At 34.4% G+C, this 24751-nt stretch overlaps 1 protein-coding gene and 1 non-coding gene across 2 annotated transcripts; both read right to left on the reverse strand.

The window, feature by feature from the left end:
• Positions 1-3948: 3948 nt before the first annotated feature.
• On the reverse strand, positions 3949-6687 carry LOC127086418 (vesicle-associated protein 4-1). The gene is made up of 7 exons (XM_051027178.1): positions 6181-6687; positions 5748-5818; positions 5432-5513; positions 5187-5305; positions 4578-4655; positions 4374-4493; positions 3949-4267 (listed from the first exon to the last, which is right to left on the reverse strand). The coding sequence occupies exons 1-7, from the start codon at positions 6383-6385 to the stop codon at positions 4208-4210; spliced, it is 735 nt and encodes a 244-aa protein (XP_050883135.1). The 5' UTR covers positions 6386-6687; the 3' UTR covers positions 3949-4207.
• Positions 6688-8064: 1377 nt separating this feature from the next.
• On the reverse strand, positions 8065-8167 carry LOC127089577 (small nucleolar RNA R71). Its single transcript, XR_007791155.1, has one exon. It is a non-coding gene; the product is annotated as a small nucleolar RNA R71 (small nucleolar RNA).
• Between the last annotated feature and the right edge of the window lie 16584 nt (positions 8168-24751).

A 24751-nucleotide genomic window follows, 5' to 3' on the forward strand; every position in this document is an offset into this window, starting at 1 on the left:
ACCCTTACATCAAGACATTCCCCCCACATACACATCCCAATTTAGGGCCCAACCATCATCATCATCTCAACAAACTTACCAACACACCCAGACCACCCAACAACACACCATCTATTCCACCTCAACCCAACACCATAATCCCCACACTCCATTCTCTCAAACAAACTACTTTTACAACCAACAATATCAACAACAAACCAACATACGCCCACCCATACAATACACTCCAATTCCTCAACCGAACTTTGATAACTCAAACCCCCATTCTCAACCTCAAACATTTAACACCACATTCGCACAACCCACTTCTACATACAACCCTGATGATGTCTACTATCCTTCTATCCAACACACCTAACCCAACACCTACACACAACCAACACATTCACTACCCGACTTTGACCTCACTGATGACCGTCTACTGAATATGCCTTCTTTTTCCATTCAAGAACTCGACGGTATGGATATGCCTCCAAACACATCACAACAACATCAAAGTCAACAACAGGATCAACATGAAGATCTGTCTTCTGACTCATCTCCGTCTCCCGCAAGACAAAGGCAAGAAGACTTGGGCAAGGAAAAACGCAAAAAAGTTGGCACAAGATGTGGAACGGGAGGTCACCATAAATAAAATGTATTTCTTCCATGTATATCAATAAAATTATTATTACTCATTACAATTCATTATATGCCTCATTATAATATTTATAGTTTTATTATTAAAACAGTTTTTTTATTTACAAAAATATTATTAGTATTTAAAAAAAATCATTTTTATTATTTAAATATAGAAATAATTAGAAAACTATTTAATAATAATTTTAATAAGGTAATTAAATTATAAAATTTTATTTAAAATAAATAAAAAATAAAAAATAAACTCTCCTTCATTAGCTCGGCCAACCATTGGCCGAGGCTACCCAACAAGTCCGACGCTTCACCAACTCGTTCTTTAAATGGACGAGTCCAAATGGCAAAAATGGGGCATTTTGAGATTTTTTTTTCAGAAAAGGGTATATTGGGATTTTAAATTCAAATTAGTGGCATTTTAGTAAAAAAAAAAAGTCTCAAAATTTTCACATGGTCCATACCAAAGAATGTCAAATCAAGGGTGAGGCAATTCTAACTCTAGACCTAGTTATAATAGATCTAATTAACTAATTCAAAAAGTGATGGTAACTCACTCCCAACCAAATGTTGGTTATCTTTTGCATTATTTAAAATAAAAAATATTGTAGGTGCCAAAAATACCAGAATGTAAGGAGTAAAATTATCATATCCATATGGGATGAGAAATATAATATATTTGCAATGTTTACTATTTTATGTATGAAAAGGTTTAGTTATTTGAAAAAGTTTTATATTCACCAAAATAAAATTAAGTGAATATCAATTATATAGAGTGTTAGGAGGTAGATGTTCCAATTGTTATGATTTCATGCATATCAAATGACCAATTATTCTAATTTTAACCTTAAATACATACCATCACCTATTCTTCAACAATGTTATCCGTATCAAAAATAATATTGTGATATAATTTGTATTGTTAATTGACAATCCGATATTCTAATAAGCACTACGAAAGTATTATGCTTTGACATTATATGTGAATATCACGTCAAGATCTATGTTTAGACTCTACCTCTTGATAAATGACTATCTAGGTATAAATCAAACAACACATCTCAACATCAGCTTGATCCACGTATCATGTTATAAACGATCATGTTCTTAAAAGAATAACCACGAGTTATCCTTGGTCTAAACATATGAGACTCTTTCCATTCTGCCTCAGTTTCGCTGGTCGAACTCAGATTTGCTCAGTGAGCTGCTCTTGTGTTCCAGCCATGCTTTCTATTTGACTTTCACTAATCGAGCTCAAATTCGTCCATCGAATTTGGCATGACTTTGGCTTCTAGATCTTTGGTCACATACTCTGTCTAGTTTGAAAGTTGATCCTCTTTACTTTGTTTTCTAGCTTTCAACCAAAAAAGGTATAAAACATGATTAATGCATATTTATTAGGAGGACAAATCTCAATTAACCATAAACGATGAGTTTTCAGTATTACTTTGTGTCCAAATAAGCTAATAAGTGAGTGAAAATGATAGTTACAAATAAGTAACTTATACACTTATCATCCAACCACCCAAGAATTTTATACCAAAGAGATGTTGCTACATTACATGAGTTTACATAGCATAAATAAATTGAAAATCATGCCGAGAAAGAAGTTTGACATAAATAACTTTGAAGCTACTAAGATTCTTGGAATGAAAATTTACAAAGATACGAGGGGCATAAAATTATAGTTCTCTCACAAAACTATGTTGAATAAGTGTTAGACAAATTTAGCATGAGCAATTCAAAAGTTATAAGTAGTTCATTGAAGAATCACTTTAAACTCTCGTTCAACCAGTGTCCAAAGACAAGTGTAAAAGATGAGTAAATTTCTAAGGTTAAGTTTGCAAATTTATTTTCAAACCAAATAAATTTCCAGGTGGATTTTCAAGTACTACATGTTTAGTGGTGAACATGATGATACTTAGTTTCAATTTTAGGATATGTTGATCGAGACTATGCAAGTAATATGGATGATAGAAAACCTACAACAAGATTTGTCTTTACACATTTCGGTGAACCTATTTACTAAAAGTCATCAATTCAATTCCTAGTGGCTATGTCTACCAGTGGAACATAGTACACACTAATAGTTGACTTTGTCAAAGAATTTTTATGGCTTTTAACTTTAGTGAAGGAATTGTGTATTGAGTAGATTGAAGTTCAATTGCATTGTGATAGTCAATATATCATATATCTGACAAACAATCAGATGGATCACGCAAGGACAAAACATGTTGATGTGATGCTTCTTAAGATTAGAGAGCTACTTTCATCTAGACAATTATTACTTAAAAATGCTCCTATTTCAAATGATGTAGCTTATATGTTAAACAAGTTAGTCATCAATGAAAAGGCCAAGTTACTGCATGTTTCTCAATGTTAAACATTAATTTTACCTTTGAGTTGTAAGTATGTGAATGTCATCTAAGTAAATTTTCATAGAAATTTGATATTCTTCATGGTGAAAAGTATGAAATATGACTTATAATCAATGCCAATGTGAGAAGGGATGAGGGAGTTGACCATGAGTGAGGTATAATTCAAAAATATTTTTGTAATTTCATTATAGTAATTAAACAAAATTATAGTTACTTTATAGTCAAAGATATAGACGCACTTTGCCGAACTACATAAATAAAATTTGTATTTATGTCTTACTATTTAAAATCTTTGCTATGGTGTTCTTGTGTAAAGTATATCATTACTGAAAATGATTGAACATTGTCTTAGAGAGAAAAATTTGCTGGTTTTATTTTTGTGCAAAACACTTATTATGATACTGTTAAAAATACACTAACTATTAACATGATTGTGAGAGAGAAAAACCCAACTGCATATATACTTATTGAACAACATTGTTCAAATAATATTTCTTGTTTGTGGTAGATGGTAGTACTAGTATTAAGGAATTTTATCGTTTTTTTTATTTATGCTCAGCAAACTATGATGTCAAGAGTCATTAATTACATCATGTATATGACTTTTGCCTAATGTTCACGTAAACCTAAAACAACTAGTGGTGGACCCTTAACAGATGTTGACATAATTGATTTTATGGATTAAAGAAGCTGTTTTGTCCTTTTCATCATCAAAAGGAGTTGCATCAAAGCCATTCTTTTAGTTGAAACCAAGTTAATTAATAGTGTAGACTTCACTTCCTTTTACTTCAATTATTTTATAAAATCAGCTGAAAGATGGTTAAGTTTAAAATGAATTGTTTAAGGTTGAAGAAATAACAAGATCCAATAAAAGTGGCTTAATGTTAAGAAATAGATGTATGTGTTTGATCATGATAAATATACACAACGAAAAATGATATGATCATGAATAATATGTTATTTTAACATTATTTCACAAGGATGGCTGTGAACACTAGCATTTATTTTACAAACAAGCAAATTCTACTATATACAGATATGACTTTTCTTCCAAAGAACAAGAACATTCACAATAATACCAACAGACTATGTTATATCTTGAATCTCATCCAAGGTTGGTTGCGAAAAAATCGACATCACTAACATCTTGGTTTATTGTTCTCTGAAGAAAAGCACAAGCTGGAAGAACAAATTGGGCTTTACACTGATTCTACTGTTTGAATTTGCTGTCGGGCCAGGTACTTTTCCCTTCGTTCTTTCTATAAACATTTGGAGACAGTTCAGGACTTGAGTAATAAAAAAACATGTATGAAACTGAAAACAAACATTGAAATGGAAACATTAAGCCATAAACATTTTACATACCCATTCATCAATGACAAGACCTTCAGCAGCAACTCGAGGACCTGTCTCCACAGCAGGCTTCTTCCGAGCTTCAAGTGCAGCATCAGCTTCAGCCAATTGTCTTTTCAGTTTTTCCAAAGCCTAAAAACACCACATTTTCATTATTAGATAACACTAGACTCATGATAAGGTTCACCATAACAATTTGCAGAAAATTTGACTCACTGGACTTGGTCGTTCTGGATCTAAAAATACAACCCCCAAGACTCGTTCCACTGTAACTAGATCCTTTTGTTCATCAAACTGCATGACAGAAGGCCAAACACAGAATGTAGTTTTGTATAATTAATCACTCACCACAAAAAATTATTATCAAGAAAATGATTATATAAAACAAGGGATAATCAACAGAGAAAAATATGATACAACCATACAACATTCTGTGCACAATTGTTTATTATGACTTCTCCAAATTTCCCAAAGAATGCTAGCTGCCACTTATAAGAAACAAGCTGGTATTTATATTACCAAGCAACCCTAAGATTTGCATCGATTTTAGCCACTGTAAATAAAAACAATATATGCTTCACATATGGCCTCAAGGGAGAGAGCTACATAATTTGTGTATTTGGACAGTCAAATGTTAGGCAATCCAGGTTCAATGTCACAATATGGACTTACTAGTTTTAGGCTTTTAGCAGCTATTACTCACTCTATTTTCTTTTTATAGCATATAAGGTTCACGTGTTAGCCAACAGAATAATCAGAAACCACAAATGAGCAAATTCTCTCCTCCTAATCCCTCATCAATACAATATACATTACCAGACTTACCAGCTCAGGCACATAGTCCACCCCTTCTTTCACTTTGAGACTCATGATTTTGAACTTGACCTTGTTCTTCTGGTCTGACATTTTTTCATTGTTTTCAGGTTGTTCCACAAATTTAAACACTGAACACCATATTTGAAAGGCACATATTAGATTACTGCAAAAACAGAAAACAAAAAAACTAACAAGATAGGCAATGAACAAAATTTACATATACAAAAAAAAATCAATTTTAATGAACAAATTACCAGTTGCAATAACACTTTCTCCAGGTGCAAGAATGCCACCAGGAGGCCGCATGTAACAACTTTTTGGTGCAGTTGTTTGAAACTGAAACAACAAAAGCAAAGTTGTAAAAGAACTCAACCACGCATATGCTAAGAAATAAGACCTCTGAAGCACAAACACCTCTGAAAAAATGTGTGTTTATGTCAATGTTGTTGTCTGAAACCAACGACAACAACAACAAGATTATTCGTATCTTCAAATTATTATCATTATCAACGTGTCAGTATCGGTGTCCGAGCTTTCACTAAAGACACTTGAATGAACAGAAACCAATACCTTGAAAGCAACACAAGACTTGCTAGTGTTTTTTAATCGAACAGCACTTTTAACCTGCTTACCCGGTTCATCTACAAAACAAACAAAACCAAAATTTTTAGTGTTTATTAATTAACCATTAAGTTAACAAACATCACACATACACCCAAAAATTTATTTCTAATTCTAAAACTAGAAACTTCCCCAAAAGAAGAGAAACCTAGTTTATTTTATTATCATTCACACACGTGATAGTTATTAATAATAAAAAAAAAACTTTTTCTTGCAAATAATAGTAAAATTATAAATAGAAATGAAGGCAATTTGAAATCAGAATAACTGAATTCAAATTCGTAGAACTTCAATTCACTCAAAAAAAAAAATTAACAAATTACAAAATAGGGAAATAAAAAACAGAGAAATGCAGAAGAATGGTGAATGAGAAATTCGTTACATGGAAAGTAGAGGTGATTGGAAGGGTCAAGACGGAGTCTACGGCGGGGAGGTAGTAACAACGACCTCGCTACAGACGACACCGTTTTGGGGGATTTTTGAGCGTTTGCTTGGGATTGGTTCTGTGTGTTGCCAGAACTCCAAAAAGGACAAAGGCGGAAGAGGTTAGCGTCGGGGTTCGGTTTGTGGTGGCCGGCGATGGCCATGGTGGAGTTAGGTCAGAGAGGAGTTGAAAAATCAAAACAGAATAAACGCAACGCAGCGTTTTATGGTTTGGTATTTCAGAGTAGTTGAAGATGAAGAGATGAAACAGAGAATGCAGTGTTGTACTGTGTGTGTTTCGCAACGACTTTTGGGAGAACGTGTTTCTCTCAGGTAGCGTTTTATTTAATGCACACGCTCCTACTCATTTATTTCTAAAATGAGGCTATGGTTAATAAACTATGTAAAAATATTTTTTTGGGAATATGAGTGTTAGTATTTTTTTATATCTTAAATTTTAAAAACGTTATACATCATGATTATGAGTTTTTTTAATATGAAAAGATTTTTTCTTCTTCTGGTAGATAGGATGGAAATTGAGTTAAGGTTTAGAGATGAGATTGATTGATTGAAGGGTATGGGTGTTTAATGATGGGAGATTAAGTTAGGTGTGGCTTGATATTGGAGGCATTAACAAATGTGGGCTAGGTTTGTTGGTGTAGGTTTGTTGTTCGTTGGGAATTGATTATGGGAATTATTAGGATGACATTCCTTATCTTTCTAACAAAGAAGGATTTCTTGTTTTTCTTTTCTTTATTTCTTCAATCTCACAATGAATGTCATATTTAGAATAAAAATATTTTAAAATAAATGATTTATTTTAATTTTTAATTTATTTTTTTTAATTATATCTTTTAATTAATATTATTTTTATCATTTTCATAACTCTATTAAATATGAATTCTCGGATGAATAATACGGATTAGTGAAAGCAGACGAATTAATCATCTGATATAGTACACATGCCACGAAAGTAGGTGTTGTACAAAGTTTTGTATATTTTCTATAACTTGATATGTCATGTATTTGATTCAGAAATTCAAGTGGGTATGTCAAGATAGATAATTAGATACTTCATGTCCTGCTTTTTATTCTGTTAATTTTAAATCATTTTTGCATTGAATTCCTGATTTTTCGATCACTTTATATACATATCGTTAAAGTAAAAATCAATAATCAAACATATCTCCTTGTGGTTCGATATCTTTTACTACTTCGTATTGTCGTGCACTTGCGGTCTGCATCAAGTTTTTGGTGTCGTTGCCGGGAAGATAATTTTTTATATTGAAGTTTTATTCTAGCATTGTATAGTCTAAAGCACCTTTTATTTTATGTTTTTGTCACTATAATTTCTTCGCTGCCATCGTATGCGAAGAACCCGATCTCTGAGAAATCTTTTTGAACATGTGAACAAAATCAAGAATTTCTTGCACGAGAGACGCCAAATTCTCCGACAAATGGTTGAACCGATCATTGAAACTAAATCGTTGAAAGACTACGCAGTTCCCATTGATGAGGAACCGTGCATTAGTATATTCATCCGCCCATCGCAGTGAATAACTTTGAGATTAAGCCCTCATTGGTGGGCATGGTTTAACATAACCAATTCTCAGTTTATCGATTGAAAAATTTGAACCTCCACATGTCCATCTTTGTCGAGTTCTGTGGCACTCTAAAAGTCAATGGCGTTGACCAAAACGCCATCTGACTCAAATTGTTCCCTTTCTCATTAAGAGACTAAGCTCGAGTGTGGCTTCAATCATTGCCGGTTATATCCATAACTATGTGGCCGCAACTAAAGTCTGCTTTCCTTGTGCGGTACTTTCTACCAAGCAAGACAGTCCAAGTGAGAAGTGAAATTAATAACTTTAGACAAGATGAAAAAGATTCTCTCTTTGACGCCTGTGAGCGTTTCAAAGATCTGTTGAGCCTATGCATATTCCATGGGCTAGAAAAATGGTTGATGATGCATAATTTTTACAATGGTCTCCTCTATTCCACGAGGATGACTTTAGATACGGTTGTCGAAGGAACAATCATAAATAACCCGCAAGATGTGGCTTATAACTTGATCGAGGACATGGAGAAAAACCATCATTCCTGGGGAAGCACCCAAGAAAAAAAAAATCCTAAAGCCTCTCAAAAGGGTGGGCTTTATGAAGTAAATTTGTTTGATCACATGAACACCAAGGTAGCGCATTATTCCAAAAGATTGAAAACTTATGTGTAACACCATATGTTCCATCACATGTAGCTTATGTAGCTCCTGTTACTCCAACGGTACTCTATTTTGAGTTTTGTGGGTTAAATGAGCATTCCCATAGTGACGTTCAGATGATCCTTGTTGGAGGATCCACTCAAGATAATGTTAGTTATGTTAACAATCAACGAGGGAATCCATATTCCAACACCTATAATTCGGGGTGTAGAGATCACCCAAATTTCTCTCATAAGGATAATCAGCCCCATAATGACATGGGGCCTTCGGGTTTCTAACAAGGCGTAACTCATAGAAAGTCTAAATTAGAAACCATGATGGAGGGTTTTATGGCAAATCAAAATCGCGATAATGAAAGTTCAGAAACCAAAACCTCCAAACAAATGAGGTCATTAAGCATCTAACCACTAAGATTGAATTCATTTTCACTCATAACGAGATATTGGAGACGCAAATCTTCCAAGTTACGTAGTAACAATCTTCACCTTTCGTCCCTCTGGGATCTTTTTCGGGTCAACCCAAGCATAATCCTATGGGACATGTAAATGTTGTGATAACCAGAAGTGAAAAGAAAGTCGAGAGTTATGAGAAAAAAAATAAACAGGTTGAGAGTTATGAGAAAAATAGTGAACTAGTTGAGAGTTCGGGAGAGAAAAAATTAGAGGATAAGGAGAGTCTACCGACACCACCAGAAATAGTGGTTGTCGAAGAGGAAGAGAAGGAAGCATCTTATGTTGCTCCTCCCCCTACTAACCAAAAATGACATTCCCATAAAGATTATTGAAAAAGATCTACGTCAATATGCCTTTCACTGAGGTTCTCTCCCAAATATCCACTCATGTTAAGTTCCTAAAGGAAACCCTGTCTAAAAATAGAAAATTAGAAGAATATGAGGTTATGGAAATGACTGCTACGAGTAATGTTGTTATCCAAAGTATGCCACCTAAATTGATAGATCCAAGGAGTTTTTTAATACTGTGTAAGCTTGGCACTATGGAGTTTAATATAGCACTATGTGGTTTATGAGCCATCGTTAGCATGATACCTATATCCATGTGAAAGAGGTTAGGAATAAGTGATTTGAAACCTACAAATGTCTCTCTACAACTTGCAGATAGATGAGTCAAGTACCCAGTCAGTGTGTTAGAGGATGTGCACGTAAAAGCATGACATCTCTATATACCGACCACTTTTATTCTCATGGACATTGAGGAAGATTCCCAAATACCTATCATTGTTGGTAGGCCCTTCTTGTACACTGCTGGCACAATTATTGACGTTAAGAATGGAAGGTTAACACTTAAGATGGGAATTAAGAGAATTAAATTCACAATGACAAGTATTCTAAAAGATCCTTATACAAAAGTTTCTTTTACTTAGTTGATGAGGTTGAAACTTGTGATGAGACCAAGACCGAAAACACAACACTTGAGGTAGAATAAAAACCAGCCTTATCGGTTAAGAAGTATGAACCACCCCATATAAGGAAGAAAAACAGTGATGAAGCAAATCCTTTGATTGAACAAAAACCACCTCCACCAGTTAAGAAGTGTGAGAGCTAGTTATATAGGTGTACACAGGTTCCTAAGACCACTAATACTAAGATTGAAGGAGCAAATTTGAAGGAACAACCATGAGTGCTTACACTCATGAGCCGTAGAGCTAAGCGACATTAATCAAAGCGCTTTGTAGGAGGCAACTCGCGCTTTTAATTTCTAATGTATTTCATGTTGTTTCATTTTGCAGGTTTGGTTTGTTTTAATAAGGAATGAAAACTCAAGAGAATAAGGGGGAAAAAGAGCATAATTTTTATAATTATCTTATATGTTCCATTTTCCACCTCCTCATAGAGATGTTTTGTACGTTTTCTCTTCACCCTCTTTTATCTTATTCTAGAACATTGGGGACGATGTCCAGTTTAAGTTTTGGGAGGGGGTCCCTCTTATACTTTTATCGCACTTTATGTGTTTATTTTTGTTTCTAGATGTATATAGACTACTTTGAAAATTCTCCCAAAAAATTTGAGTCGTTTTAAATTTTTTTATGAAAAAACCTTTGATTATGAGAGAACTGGGAAAGTATATAGAATTGGAGGAATGAAAAGTTGAGCTTATGGACCCCAGGAAAGCTTGATAAAATTAATATTACTTGAACACCTTAAGTTTCCTAAGTAGGATACGAGTTTAACGTGAATTTTGTACCATAGCCTCCGAATTTGAGAAGTACTTCCTAAGTAGTTTATCCTAGATAGTCTGGCATACCATTGATTTCATATCACATTTGATCTATTGAGGAAAAATAACACCAAAAAGGTGAAAATGGTGGTAAAAGGCAACTGCACATATTAAGTTGGGTAACCCTCACCTTGTTATTCAACCCAACAGTTGTTGAACCCCAAACGTCAACCCAAAAAGGGAATTAATAAATAAACACGCATATGTGTGTACTTTCATCTACAAATAAAAAAAAAGCAACTTAGGTGTTGTAAATACTCAAATAAATTCCCCGGTCGATCTTATGTGTATGTGATGATTATTAGTATTCTAAATTCCTTAAATTGATTGTCCCAAAAAAAGGGAAGGAAAATTGAAAAGAGAGACTTAAGCCCAAAGCATAGTTAGAGAGGTATGTGAAACAAGAGACTTTGGAATGTATTTTTGCTACAGTTTATCTTCTTGTAATACTTCTAGTGTCAAGCAAGTATAGGGGAAACTAGGTTTTGGCCGATTTAAATGAAAATTTATGTATAAGTATCGATGACTTTACTTTCATAAGTTTTTGCAAAACTGAATCGCTTGGCCTAAAATTTTCCTATGCAAGTTGTGTTGCTTGAGGACAATCAACAATTATAGTTTGGGGGAGTTTGATAAGTGGTATTTATACCGCTTATTGCATGTCCTTAGCAGTGTTTATTATGTTTTCTTTCCTTTTTCTTTTGCATCCCGCTTTTATGCGTTTTTGGTGTGTTATTACCATTTCCATGTAATAATGGAGTGTTAGAATAAACTAGGGCAAAAAAATTAATAATCATGCAAAAATGGAGTCCTCACATGCACAAAGCTCGAGCCCGACACGGTTGGATTGTGTCAGCTGACACATGCCATGTTAACTCGAAGTGCCTAGCCCATACATCGGATCCGGGGACAATGGGTTGGCCCTATTCCCTGACATGGGTCGTGTTGTTCCTAGACTTCCCCCTATATTTTTATAGAACAACACGAGCAAACAGTGTTTCTTGACACTACTCATGTTCAGCCTAGCGGCAGTTATAAACTTTTAAAGTTTTGGACATTTTATGATTGTTGGTGCCTTCAAGCTGTTATATTTTGGGTACTTAATGACCATAAGTACCATTTATATGAATGTAGGGTCTTGGATGAGATTATTGTCTATAAATAAGCCTTGAATCATTGTTAACAATCATCTTGTTTTACCTTCACATTACTCTAAGATTATTTTCCAACTTTGAAGCTTTTGTTCAAAGTTTTTGTGTGTCATTTTGCTGCATTTTCCACTTCCATGTAAGATCACTCAAGTACTATTTTAGCTATTTCTTATATTTAAAAGCATTGTCTTTATTCAGGTTTACTTTTTCCATTGATATTGCCTTGATATTATATGTTTGTCATGTCTCTTTCTTATTTAATTGCGGAAAATATCACCATGAGTGAGTAGTCCATTGGGACAAGGGGTTATGGGGCCTATCTCATGGAAAACCCCAGTTGAATTTTACCTATATGAATAACGATCAAAACAAAAGGTTATTGTTATTTTAGAATCTGAACACTTAAACATATTTATGTCAGTTGCAAAATCAAAGGTAACTCAGATACTGATCATGTACTAAAAGGTAATGATTCAGTATTAGAGAGTGGATTACTAACAACTAAGTTGTAGTGCCATTGACAAGGTCTCTCACTCTTGGTTGAGAAAGTCACATACATGTGGTAAAATACAAGTTCTCAGATGAATAATACGGGCTAGCGAGAGCAGATAAATTATTCATCTGAGAGAGTACACATGCTATGAAAGTAGGTGTTGTACAAAGTTTTATCTATTTTCTATAAATTGATATGTCTTTCTCGTATTCGATTCAAAAAGTCAATTGGGTATGTTGAGATAGATAATCACATACCTCATGTCCTTCTTTTTATTCTGTAAATTTTAATTCATTTGCATTGACTCCTTAATATTTTGATCGCTTTAGATACACATTGTTAGAGTAAAAATCAGTAATCAAACATATCTCCTCATGGTTCGATATCTTTTACTACTTTGAACTATTGTGCACTTTTGGCTTTCATCAATATTAACCTAGAGAGGTATATATGTGAACCAAGAAAAGTGTCACGATATCATTGATATCAACAGTCCTTCCAATGTTAAAGAGGTTCAATAACTAACAAGGTGCATAACCTTCATATCTCGTTTTTTTTCTTGTATGGGTGACAAGGCGTTTCACTTCTTTGGAGCTCTGAAGAAAAAGGAAATTTTTTACTGGACAAGCAAATGAGAATAAGCATTCTCAAACTTAAAGGACTTTGTAGCATCGTCACCTATCTTGACACGCATGATAGCATGCTCTTCCCTTATATCTTTTTTGTGTGTTACTGACTATGCGATGAGCTCAGTACTCGACTAGGAAGTAGATAAGGTGGAATGACTTGTCTATTTCATGAATAAGGTGTTTAAGGGCATTGAGGCCTGAAGATTTAAAGTTTCGCCCTAGGTCGTGATAACCATGAGAAAACTCAGACCCTACTTGCAGGGGCATCAGGTAATAGTAAAAACAAACTAACTCATTTGAAAAGTCCTGAAGTAGCTATATTTAGTAAGAGAACGGTATCATGGGCAGTTGAGTTATTTGAGTATGACATCTAATGAATACCTATAGAAAGCATCAAATCACAAGTACCGGCTAATTTTCTAAAAGAGTTTAGTTCGCTAGTATGCAAAGAGGTTCCCCCCCACATGAATGCTATTAGTATATTAAGCCTCTCTCTTGAAAGGAAGTGGTTCCATTATAGTATTAGAAGGGGCAGGAAATTTATCGATCGAGAATTCGTTGAAGTTTGAGTTCAAGGATGGCAACAGTCGGGCTAAATATGAAGCTTCCATCTTAGCATGACACTCACCCTTGAGGCGGGCACATCAAATTTCAAGGCAAAAAAAGTCTCCCAATTGATGAAAAATCAAGTTGTTAAGGAATATCAGACGAAGGAGCCTTAACTAATCAAGTATCTAAAAAAGGTACATGACTTGTCAAAATGTTTCAAAGCTTTCAAGATAATATATATGCCCAAAGAGCATAGTTTCAGGTCGGACTAGTTGCCCAAGCTCACTATCTCGAAGAGGACAAGGTACAATTATAATTCAGGAGACTGCCGTCGCCCTTAGTATTGATGTGGGCGAGACCAACGCTATCGAAGTTGACCATACCACTGGTTGAATAACACTCACAATACACTATCTGCAATCAAATGAACTACCACAAGACGAGTTAGAGGTGAAGAAGTTCTGAAAATGCACAGCAAAATACATTATGATGTTAGGGAGGATTTATAAAATGGGAAGGGTTTCCCCCATCCTAACTCCTACGGGAACTTGAAACTGCCATAGTCCTTGTTGAAGTACATTAAGAGGCTTTAGGCGGTCACATTGGTGGATGAGCTGTGACCCACAAGTTGCTTAGAGCAGACTATTATTGGCCCACACTAATGAAAGACAATATGTCATTTGTTAAGAAATTCTACAAGTGCTAAAGGAACTCTAACCTGCATCATGCATCATCTAAAATTCTTCATTCCGCCAGGACACCATGACCATTCTACCAATGGGGCGTGGACATTCTGATCCCTTTCCCATTTCCACCTGGACAACTTAAGTTTATAATTATTGGAGTGGACTATTTCACGTAGTGGATAAAAGCTGAAATTGTCTCTAAGATCACAACAAAAAGCTTCTGCCGGTTTACTACCAAAGACTCAGTTTTCCAGGTGTTTTATATCAAACATTGGAACCCGGTTGTCCAACACTATTGTAGTTGACTTTTGTTAACACCCGGGACTGCAGACGAATTATATTTCTGTTTTCCATCCACATGCAAATTGAATTGGCAAACAAAGTGATATTAATGGGGATAAAAAAGAAGTTAGATGATGCCAAAGGACTATGGGATGAACAACTTCACTAAGTGTTTTGGTCATATCTTACCACTCCTAATTCAACCACCAAGGAGACTCCATTCACATTGGTATATGGAGAGGACAAAATGATTCTCGTCTAAATTGACACACCCTCTTGGAAACACTCTTAATTTAAAGCAGAAGAAGACGAGGTGGGGCTAAGGTATGTCGTTGACCTAGTTGGCGAATTAAGAGAAGTAGCCCATATCCGAGAATTTTCCATCAAGCAAAGGAAGGCCATAAGGTACAACCCCAAAGTGGTTTGAAGGGAAATGCAAGAAGGCGACCTGATGTTAAAACAAGTCGTTATGCCCGCCCAACATAGAAAACTACAACCTAACAGAGAATTTCCATATCACATATACCAAAAGATACCTCATAGAGCCTACAAGATCAAGGAGTGGAAAATTCCAAGAACTTGGAACATAGGTAACCTAAGATATTACCATAGTTAATTGTTTGTTAAAAATAAGAGTTGTCTGTCACTGTATAAATCTCCTTGAAAAACCTTTATTATTATTTGCATCATGTTTATTTGGTTCTATAGTTGATATAAATGTTGTACTTCCATAATAATATCAAAGGTAAATATTAATGTTATTTATATGAGACGTTCCTCATATAAAACATTCAACTAAAGTATCATATGAGGGACTCAACTTAACTCTCTAGTGAGAGGGGCACTTAAGTCTCTACTGAGGGACTCAACTAATTCTCGCTTGAGGGACTCAACTAAATTCTTGACTGAGAGACTCAACTTAAGACTCGCCTGAGGGGGCTCGACTAAAGTCTCGCACAATATAAATAAGTGATAATGCCTTAGTTGGTAAAAGGATTTCACCACTGTTTCATTGCAGAGGTAAAGAAACATGTCATGGAAAGTGCATAACATTTCCCCTCAGTTTTTTGCTAGCCAAAGGTAAATTTGAGACCGGTCATGGATTCGATCCCCATAAAAAATATTTTTCTTTTCAAGTGTGCCCCATTTTTACCATCGGTTAGATTTCTTAATCAAGTATATTGAGACTTTATACCTCAGATTTAGTTACAACCAATGGAATAGATTAATTTTAAAAAAAAAATACAAAATTTTCATTTTTACCCGGGTTTTTTTGATACAAAACCAAACCTAAATTATTTGAAACATAACATAATGGATATTTTGAAACATAACACAACTTGAGTATAACCTAAACAAAACAAAACTAAAAAACGTATACAAATGATTAACCAACTAAGGTAAAAACCCAAAGTGCAAGTTCTTGAGTGGACGTCCTAAAGTCTTTATTTGTGAATGACATTCAGTTGTTAAACTCCTATTATTTGAATGACATATGAAAACAATTAGGATAACATAATAACAACAATATTAAACATTCAATAACAATAACATTAATCATTCAATCTCAATAAATATATATATTACTAAGTCATATAAAATATTTACTTATTAGTTTTCCATATCCATTCTTGATGATCATAACAAAAAACATGCACATCATCTGAATCATTTTCTTCATATAAGATACCCATACGTGTTGTGCGAGAAGGGGTCTCAGAAATATCAAGAGTTAAATCTTGATTTTAATCACTGTCAGAAATATGTTTTCCTTATATAAAAGTTAAACATCTATTGATAGAAGGGTTAATGGCATAAAAAAACTTGTTTTTCCAGGGATCCCACGATGAATGGTTCATTCATATACGATGTCTTGCGAAGGTCAACCCGTGTGAATCCTAATTCATTTATTTGTACACCAATATTGTTGTCAATACACTTGGACTTAAATAAATGTACTTTAAATATAACATGATAAATCCCATGAATCTCCTAAATGACCCCAAAGTATGGTTTATATGCCATTACATGATTCTTATCTTTGGAACTAAATAAGTACATGGATTCAGCCTCAACCATAATCCCACTATTTTGTATGGTACTATGATCATCCTTAGGTTTTGTATAGAATGGAAATTTACTAATGAATTATGCACTCCAAGTTATTACATTAAAATTAGGCATATATGAAACCCACTCAATTGTCTCGGATGCACTGCTATCTTTAGAAAACTTTTAATTAAACTAATTTATGAAACATTTGTTATGCTCTATCAACAACCACTTTTCACTCATCCGGGGAATTTTTCCTTGATAAGTCTTTTGTGAGCGGATAAGTAAGGTTTAACTTCATAAACATTATTGAATATATAAAAACATGCTTGAATAACTACATCTCAGGCCATTGTCTTAACATTTAAACCTTGAGTACCTTTACCTTCATATCTTCCATCATGACGATACTTAGGAATTTATATAGAGTCTTCTTCTAACAAAATAGTTTGAACAAAGCTCAATAACTTCTTCTGTGATATACCTTTCAACGATTAAAACTTTCAGCGCAATAGCATTAAAATTCATGTTCTAACTAATCTAAATTTCATGGATCAATGATTTTATTACAAATAACATTAAATAATATGCATAATCTAGTGATAGTTTCCTTTGCTTATTTTGGTCAAATGCCATGAATAGCCACTAGTAGAAGTTGTTGCACCAAAATATGACAATCATGAGATTATAATCCAATTAACTTGTGATCTTTCATTGACACGAGCTTTTTTACATTTTAAGAGTAGCAATGGGGAACTTTGGTACATTACAAACACTCGCAAAAACTTTTTTTTCTTTTCTACACAGAGTGTGACATGCCGGGGGCAAATATGTTCTTTTACCTATTTATTTTAGGGATAACTCTTATATTATATCCATCTCCACCATATCTAGACGAGCATTCTTACCATATTTCGTCTTGCCTTAATTATTGAGAAGTGTTCCAATAAAACTATCACACACATTTTCTCCACATGCATCACATCAAGATAATTTCTTATGTCGAGGCTAGATAAATATGGAAGATCAAAGAAATTCGACCTCTTTTTTCATATATTTTTCTCCACGGGCCCTTTTTTTTTCTTTCCAAAGACAACATTAATGTTTTGTTGTAATTTATGAACTTCCTCTCTAGTTAAGGGCGTTGGAGCGTGTAAGACCCCAATTTTGACCCTAAGATCCCTCATGATATCTCTTCATTTGCATTGCCTTTGGGATCACACCTTGGCATCCTCCTTACCCCTTACGCATTGGGTTTGCATTGGGAGAGGTTACCAAGCACATTTTATTGTATCATACTTTGTTTTTCATTATTTTACTAACTAAAATACCAAAAATATGTCAATGTATAGTTTATTGCTTTTGTAGGTAGTGAGCGTGTTCACCCATGCTCCATCAAGCTCATATCTAGGGTTTAAGACCCTCAATGCAAGGAGATCAATCAAGAGATAGTTTAAATTGGTTCTAGACATCATATATAGATTCCCTTTGTCTTCACATATCATTTTGATCAAGAAGTATTCAAGAGTTTGGAGCTTGTTTGCCTTGGAAGCCCTAATTCATCTAGGTATCTTGTGTGACTTCCTCAATAAATGTCTTCAACATTTGATCAAATGTATTAAGTAATACTTAATATTACATCATATTACACATATATGATCCTCCATGAGTCCCAAATATCAAGATAATGTAAGTTTGCAAGTTGGTTTATGGTGGTTGACCAGAGAAAGTCAACTCATCAAAATTGGGGTTCCCTAGACCATATCTCCTATAGTCTTTGTCATATTAAAATGATTCCAAGAGGAACGTTACTCCTGGTGACATTACAAACAACTTTCATGTTGAAGTAAAGATCTAGTTTTGCTTGGAAAATCATGTTTTATGGTGAAAGATTATAGGTCATTTTGTCTGAACCCTAGTTATGAGGTCAACTTCCAAGGACCATAACTTGCTCAATTTTTATGAGATGAAAGACATTAAAGTTCCATAATCAAATTCAAGATGTCCTTCTAAACTTTTATGTTTGGAAGAAGTTCAAGTTCAACTTGAAAATGCATGTGCGAAGAGGAAACATTATAGGTCATTTTGGGCCATTACCATTGAATAAGTGATTCTCCTCAACTTCTAAAATTCATAACTCCTTCATGCCAAATCCAAATGAGTTAAAATTTGTTACCAAATTGAAGAGATTTGAAATATCTACAAATTTTATGAAGGAACGTTTTCCATTTGAAGTCCATAGCAAAAGTTATTCAAGGTGGAAGAAGTGAACATTTGGCTTGGTACTTAGAAAATTTTCAAATATGTTTGATTTTCCAAACTTCCACCTCAAAATTCATCATGATCTAAGCTTCAAATGAAAACGTATTCAACATAAAAGTTGTTCCCCTTGATCTCATCTTTCCAAAAAGTCCAAGATCACCTCATTTGTCCAAAGAATGAAGGACTTGCACATGGGTTCTTTTCAAGGGACCAATTGGATGGATTTCACCTTCACATTTCAAATTCAAATGCATGGCCACATGACATGATTTTAGCATGACACACAAAGGCATTTTTGGATCTGAATACATCACTTGATGGGCCTATCACACGCCCATGCAAGCATGCAATGAAAATTGCTAAATTTGGCAAAATTTGGAAGTCTGTTGAAATGAATCACATTGGCTATAAATACAACCTCATGGCTCAGAATTGAGGACCTCATGCCCAAGCTTTGAACCTGGAATCCAAACCCTCACTATTAAAGGATAATCTTGAAGGTTTTCATTTGAAAATCGAGCTTCAAATCTCATTTTGTTTTGAGATTGAAACTCCAAGATTCCAAACCTCTCTTTGATCTTAATCACCTCCTACAAGCTTCTGAAGCCAAGCCAAGCACAATTAGGATCAAGATCAAGCAAGGTTGAAGCTCATTCGAAGGTAATTTTTCATAATTTTCATCTCTTCGATTCTCCCTCAATTCTTCACCATTCTTTGTAATTTTTGGTTGGTTGAAGTCCTACCAATATAGGCAACAAGATTTAGTTGCTTTGTGGTTAAATCGAAGAAACTCAGTTCATGATCCTCAAAATTCAAATCCTTGTATCTTTTTATATACTTGGAGTTGGAGCAAATTAAGGTCTGATTCGAGCTCCTGAGCATTTTTTCTTTAAATTCATGTCCTTGTTTTTTATTTTAGTGGTGGTTGTGGGTGAACTAGTTCGGTGAGGTCCACTGGAGAAGACAACCGGAGCCCTAGCTCCGGTGGTGTGGTGGCATGCTCCTATCCATCAGATCTTCTCCCCATCTTCTAATCATGGCCTTCGCTTCTGATTACCATGCATATACACGCATTGATTGTGGTACATGATGGAGCGCGCGTTTTGGCCATCAGATTTGCCACCTCAATTAATGAGGGAGATCTGATGACCCTCGTTTTTTTAATTTCCTTTTAATTTATGAATTTATGTTTAATTGCTTTATTTTGTTTAATTCATAATAATTTCATTTTTAATCCAAAAAATATGGGACTTTCACCAAAAATCTTTAAATATTTTTCTATTTCATTTCTGAATTAAAAATATTTTTTGGATTAATTTTGATATTTTTCATGAATTAAATTTTTGTGTGCATATTTTTAATTATTTAAAAATACTTCTGACTTTTCAAAAATGGTGATTTTTTTTTGTCTAAGGTCCTTTGACCTTATTTGACCTAGGATAAATCTCTTGGCCATTTATTTGGTGTTTTGAAGAGGTTTTATGTTTTGACCAAACTAATTTGTATTTTAATGCATTTTTGAATTGTTTTTTTAATTGATTAATTGTGTAAAAATTATGTTGAGCCATTTTTATGGTCTTGTGATGTTTGACTATTTGTTTGGGCCTTGGTCAAGGTTGATTTGACTTTTGTTGGATTAAAATCATTGGATTTAGGGGATTGATGAAATGTACATTTCATCTCCCAAAATGAATGAATAATTTAATTTGATAAAATTCCTCACATGACCAATTTGTGTTTCTCTCATTCCCCCTCCCCCTTGATCTTCATCCATATTCTTCCCCATTCCTTTCATTGACCAATGAAATCTCAAATGTCCTAAGGCTAATTGGTTCATCAGTAACCTTATGTCAGATGAACCAATACAAGTATGGATGATATAGGTCAATCCCTCTTGATCTTTTCTTTTAGTGTGTGGTATGTTTTAGGAGTTTGGTTCATTATATCAGATCTCTAACATGCATTAACACCTAAATTTTTATTACCCAACCTCAGATAGTTGTAACTTCTATATAAGTCCAATTACGATTGCTTAACATAGAGCTAAATTTAACTCTAAAGGCATAACAATCTAGTAAGTGAGATTGTAAGTATCTCACCCTTCATGGTATTGTGTAGAAACTTGGCCTTTTTTCCTTCCTATGGAAGATGTCTTGGTTCAAGGATCCATGATTGTGAATGGATGGTTGAATATTCTCTAAAGAATGACTTAATCAATTAAAAAAGCAAAATACTACTAACATTAAATTAATCTTGACTAACACTTGACTAACTCTTATTAATATTGCTTTACTTTCAAGTCATTTACTTTATGCAATTTAATTTTTAGTCATTTATCATTCATTGACATTTACATTTCATTTAACTTGTTTATGTTTACGTTTATGTCATTTTCACTTTGCTCATTTGGGCCATATCTTGTGATTGTATATATTTTGTTTGTGCAATTTGATTTTGTTTGTGGTCTTAGGACCTTAAAATACCTAATAAACAACAAAACCCTAAAAAATGTTTGATGGACTGTTGATCTTGATCAGAACTTCTAGACTTAGAACTAGGTAACATCCCCTGTGCAAAAAAGGACTTGGCCAATGCCAACATTCTGAAATCAAGTTATTGTGAACTGAGCCTTCATCTGATACAAGTCTTGGGATGTGTTTGAGTTCATCTGCTACATTGTCTTGGTGCAAACTGTTATTTTGATATTGTGTTTAATGCTTTATTCTGAGTTGATCAAGGAGTATTTCATATGATACATGAGAAGACAAAGAAGACTACTAGCTATGGTATTTTCTTGCTTTGATGTGGCTATCTTTATTTGATGCCTTGATCTTCATGATGTATGATATTGCTAATTGCCTGATTGATTATTGCTTGATTCAAAGTCCAAAGGGAATGTGGGTTTTCTATATGACATACTTGTCTGTTGGATTGCATCCCATTGGTCAAATCTTTTCAACTCTTAACTTTTAATTTTATGCTTAGGATTAGTCTCTTCATCTCCCCCACTTCTTAAATTTCAAAAATCTCTCCCCCTTTTCAAAAATTTCTTTGCTTGTGATTTCAAACTTAGACCTTATTTCAAATAGAAACTTTGACCTTATGCCATTGAATATTTGAACTTCCTTTTCTTAAACAAAACTTGTAAATAAATCTAATCATATTGACTTAAAATTTCAAAAGACAAAAAGAACTAACAACCCCATTCAAACCTTTGGCCCCTTTTGTGCCATTCTCAACTAAATTTTTGTTAAAAGCAATTCACCAACTTTGAAATTTTTACCACGAACTACAAGGTTTTGATCTCTCATATTTATGTTGGTACGTAGGCACAAGTTCGAAGGTCTTGTCAAACATAAAAATATAATCAATGAATTCTTCTCTCATTCCCACACTCTATTTTTCTCAAACATCTTTTATACCAAAAACACATACACATATAAAAAAGGGCTTCCTAGGAGTACCTAGGATACTTTGGGTGCTAACACCTTCCCTCTGTGTAACCAACCCCCTTATCTGTAATCTCTGACATTTTATTAGTTTTGATTTGAAAACTTTTTATCTTTGGGTTTTGTTCGTACTTTTCCCTTTTCCTTTGGAAATAATAAAAGCGTGGTGGCGACTCTGGTTTTATTGACGTCAAGTTTATCCATAGCTTGATGGTCATGAATTTACCGCTACAGAGCGATATCAAAATCCTTCTCATATTTAAAGGCCTTCCATAATATACGATATGGATGATTGGGCCTTAGAAATTTTTGATGCCCAAGGTAAGTAGTATTTTTTCAATTCTTTATTTGGTGGAAGCATGTATCAACGTCACATATAGGACACATTTTATTTCCCTTAATGTTGTACCCAAACAAATTATCGTATGCAGGAAAATCATTGGTTATACAAAACAACATGGAACACATCATCAAATTTTCACCAGCATATGCATCATTAACAGCAACACCTTCCTCCTACAAAACTTTTAAATCTTCAATCAATGGCCTTAAATAAGCGTCTATATCATTTCTTGGTTGTTTTCGACTCGAAATCATCATAGAGAGAACCATACATTTTTGTTTCATGCATGCAACCATGGAGATAGATTATAAATTATGAGAAGAACATGGCATGAAGTATGAGTTGTACTCAAATTACCAAACAAGTTTATTCCATCAGGGGAAAGTCTAAGTCTAAAGTTTCCTGGATCGTGGATAAAATCCAGAAATGACGAATTAATTTTCTTCCATTACAAAGAACCAGCTACATGTCAAATTTTTCCATCACGCTTTCTTTCATCTACATGTCATCTAATATTCTTTGCATCATTAACATTAGAAAATAGTCTTTTGAACCTTATAATTATTGGTAAGTACCATTGTCCTTCAACTTGTAGCGTGACTCCCCACACCTGAGATACTCACTCAATTTTTCATAATCTTTCATGTATGATATTAAGTCATTATGAAATGGATGTATTTTAATATAGTCCAAATAAATTGGACACATTACCTTTTTGGCCTCATAATTATGCTTCGGTAACGTGTTACCTTATGGAAGCATATTTTTCAACAATTCAAGCAATTTAATGAAACTCTTATCAGTCCACCCATTTTTTTACTTCAAATTAGACAATCTTAATGTAGTTGACAATCATGTTGTAGTGATATATTTATAAAGGCTCGTGACAAGGAAGTAATGGTCAAAACCTCATAAGGTGATCGCCCTAGCATATGTCACTCATATATGTCCCCATCTTAGCTGGCTACTCGCCCTGATGAGAAATATGGAGAGTTACATGCGCATAACCTTTAACTGCATGTGCAAGGAGTCATGTCACGATTTCCTAAGAAATAGGTAGTCAACAACTTCCCCAATTAAAGTGGAATGGTTACTACGTCCCAAGACTCCTCTAAATCTAGTCCCAGAAGCCTTTATAAATACATTGACCTTAGGGTTGAGAAGGATGACAAAGGATACACATACATGATACCCGAAAAACTATAAATCTTCTCAGCTCGTATGAGTTTTCTCTCTCCTCACCATAAACACCTCAAAATAGGTTTTCTCACCATCATGAGTTAGCCCTAACACCACTAAATTCCTAAAATCTATTGGCCACTCCTACCAGCATAGAGGTGTCACACATCTATATTTTTGACAACACTACGCCAAAAACTGGAATAGACAACGCACCTTAGAGGGCGCTTTCTTAAAGAAGTGCACTCTAAAGTGAAGAGAAAAAATAAGGAGCGAACAACTGGAATAGACAACGCACTTTAGAGGGCGCTTTTGTAACAAAGCGCCCTCTAAAGTGAAGCGAAAAAATAATGAGGAAATGGAGGGACACCAATAGAGGGCGCGTTTATGAAAGCGCCCTCTAAGGGTACCCTTAGAGGACGCTTTTAAAAAAGCGCTCTCTAAGTCCATGTACATTTCCAGTTTATAAGGCGCTTTTGGAAAGCCTTAGAGAGCGCTTTTAGAAGCGCCCTCTTAGGCCCCCTTTAGAGGGCGCTTTTTTTACACAAGCGCCCTCTAAGGTCCCCTTTATTAAACATTAAAATTATAACATATATACTGCATGTCTCTTTATTTTCCCTCTCTATATGCTATTTCGTTTACGTAACTGGGTTTTCTCTCTACTGCGATTACTCTCTACTGCGATTACTCTCGTCCTCCGTTCGTTCTCCCTCCCTCACCGTCGTTGTCGCCGTCGCCTTTTTCTGCTGCTGCGTTCACGTTCGCTGAGTTATCTGCGTCCACCGTCGCTGTTCACTTTCTTCTCCATCGTTACCGTCACCTTGAAGGTATTTCTCTTAATAGTTTGTATTTTCAGGTGTTTGATTAGGGCATTTTCTAAACTGAGTTTTACATTTTGTACATTATGTTGATTAATGTTGTTTAGGGCAAACGAGCACTATATGGTGTTCATGAGCACCTTGTTGTAAGGTTTTTTATTTCTGATTGAAAACTGATGTCATTT

Source organism: Lathyrus oleraceus, chromosome 5 (genome assembly GCF_024323335.1).
Source record: "Lathyrus oleraceus cultivar Zhongwan6 chromosome 5, CAAS_Psat_ZW6_1.0, whole genome shotgun sequence".
Lineage (NCBI taxonomy): Eukaryota > Viridiplantae > Streptophyta > Magnoliopsida > Fabales > Fabaceae > Lathyrus > Lathyrus oleraceus.

Bases quoted from the DNA above. Each gene is read 5' to 3' on its own strand.
- LOC127086418 (XM_051027178.1), bottom strand. From the start codon at position 6,385: ATGGCCATCGCCGGCCACCACAAACCGAACCCCGACGCTAACCTCTTC. The intron at 5,514-5,747 runs GTATTGGTTTCT...TTGTTGTTTCAG, and splicing joins AGTCTTGTGTTGCTTTCAAG to TTTCAAACAACTGCACCAAA. The intron at 4,268-4,373 runs GTATGTAAAATG...AAATGTTTATAG, and splicing joins GTCTTGTCATTGATGAATGG to AAAGAACGAAGGGAAAAGTA.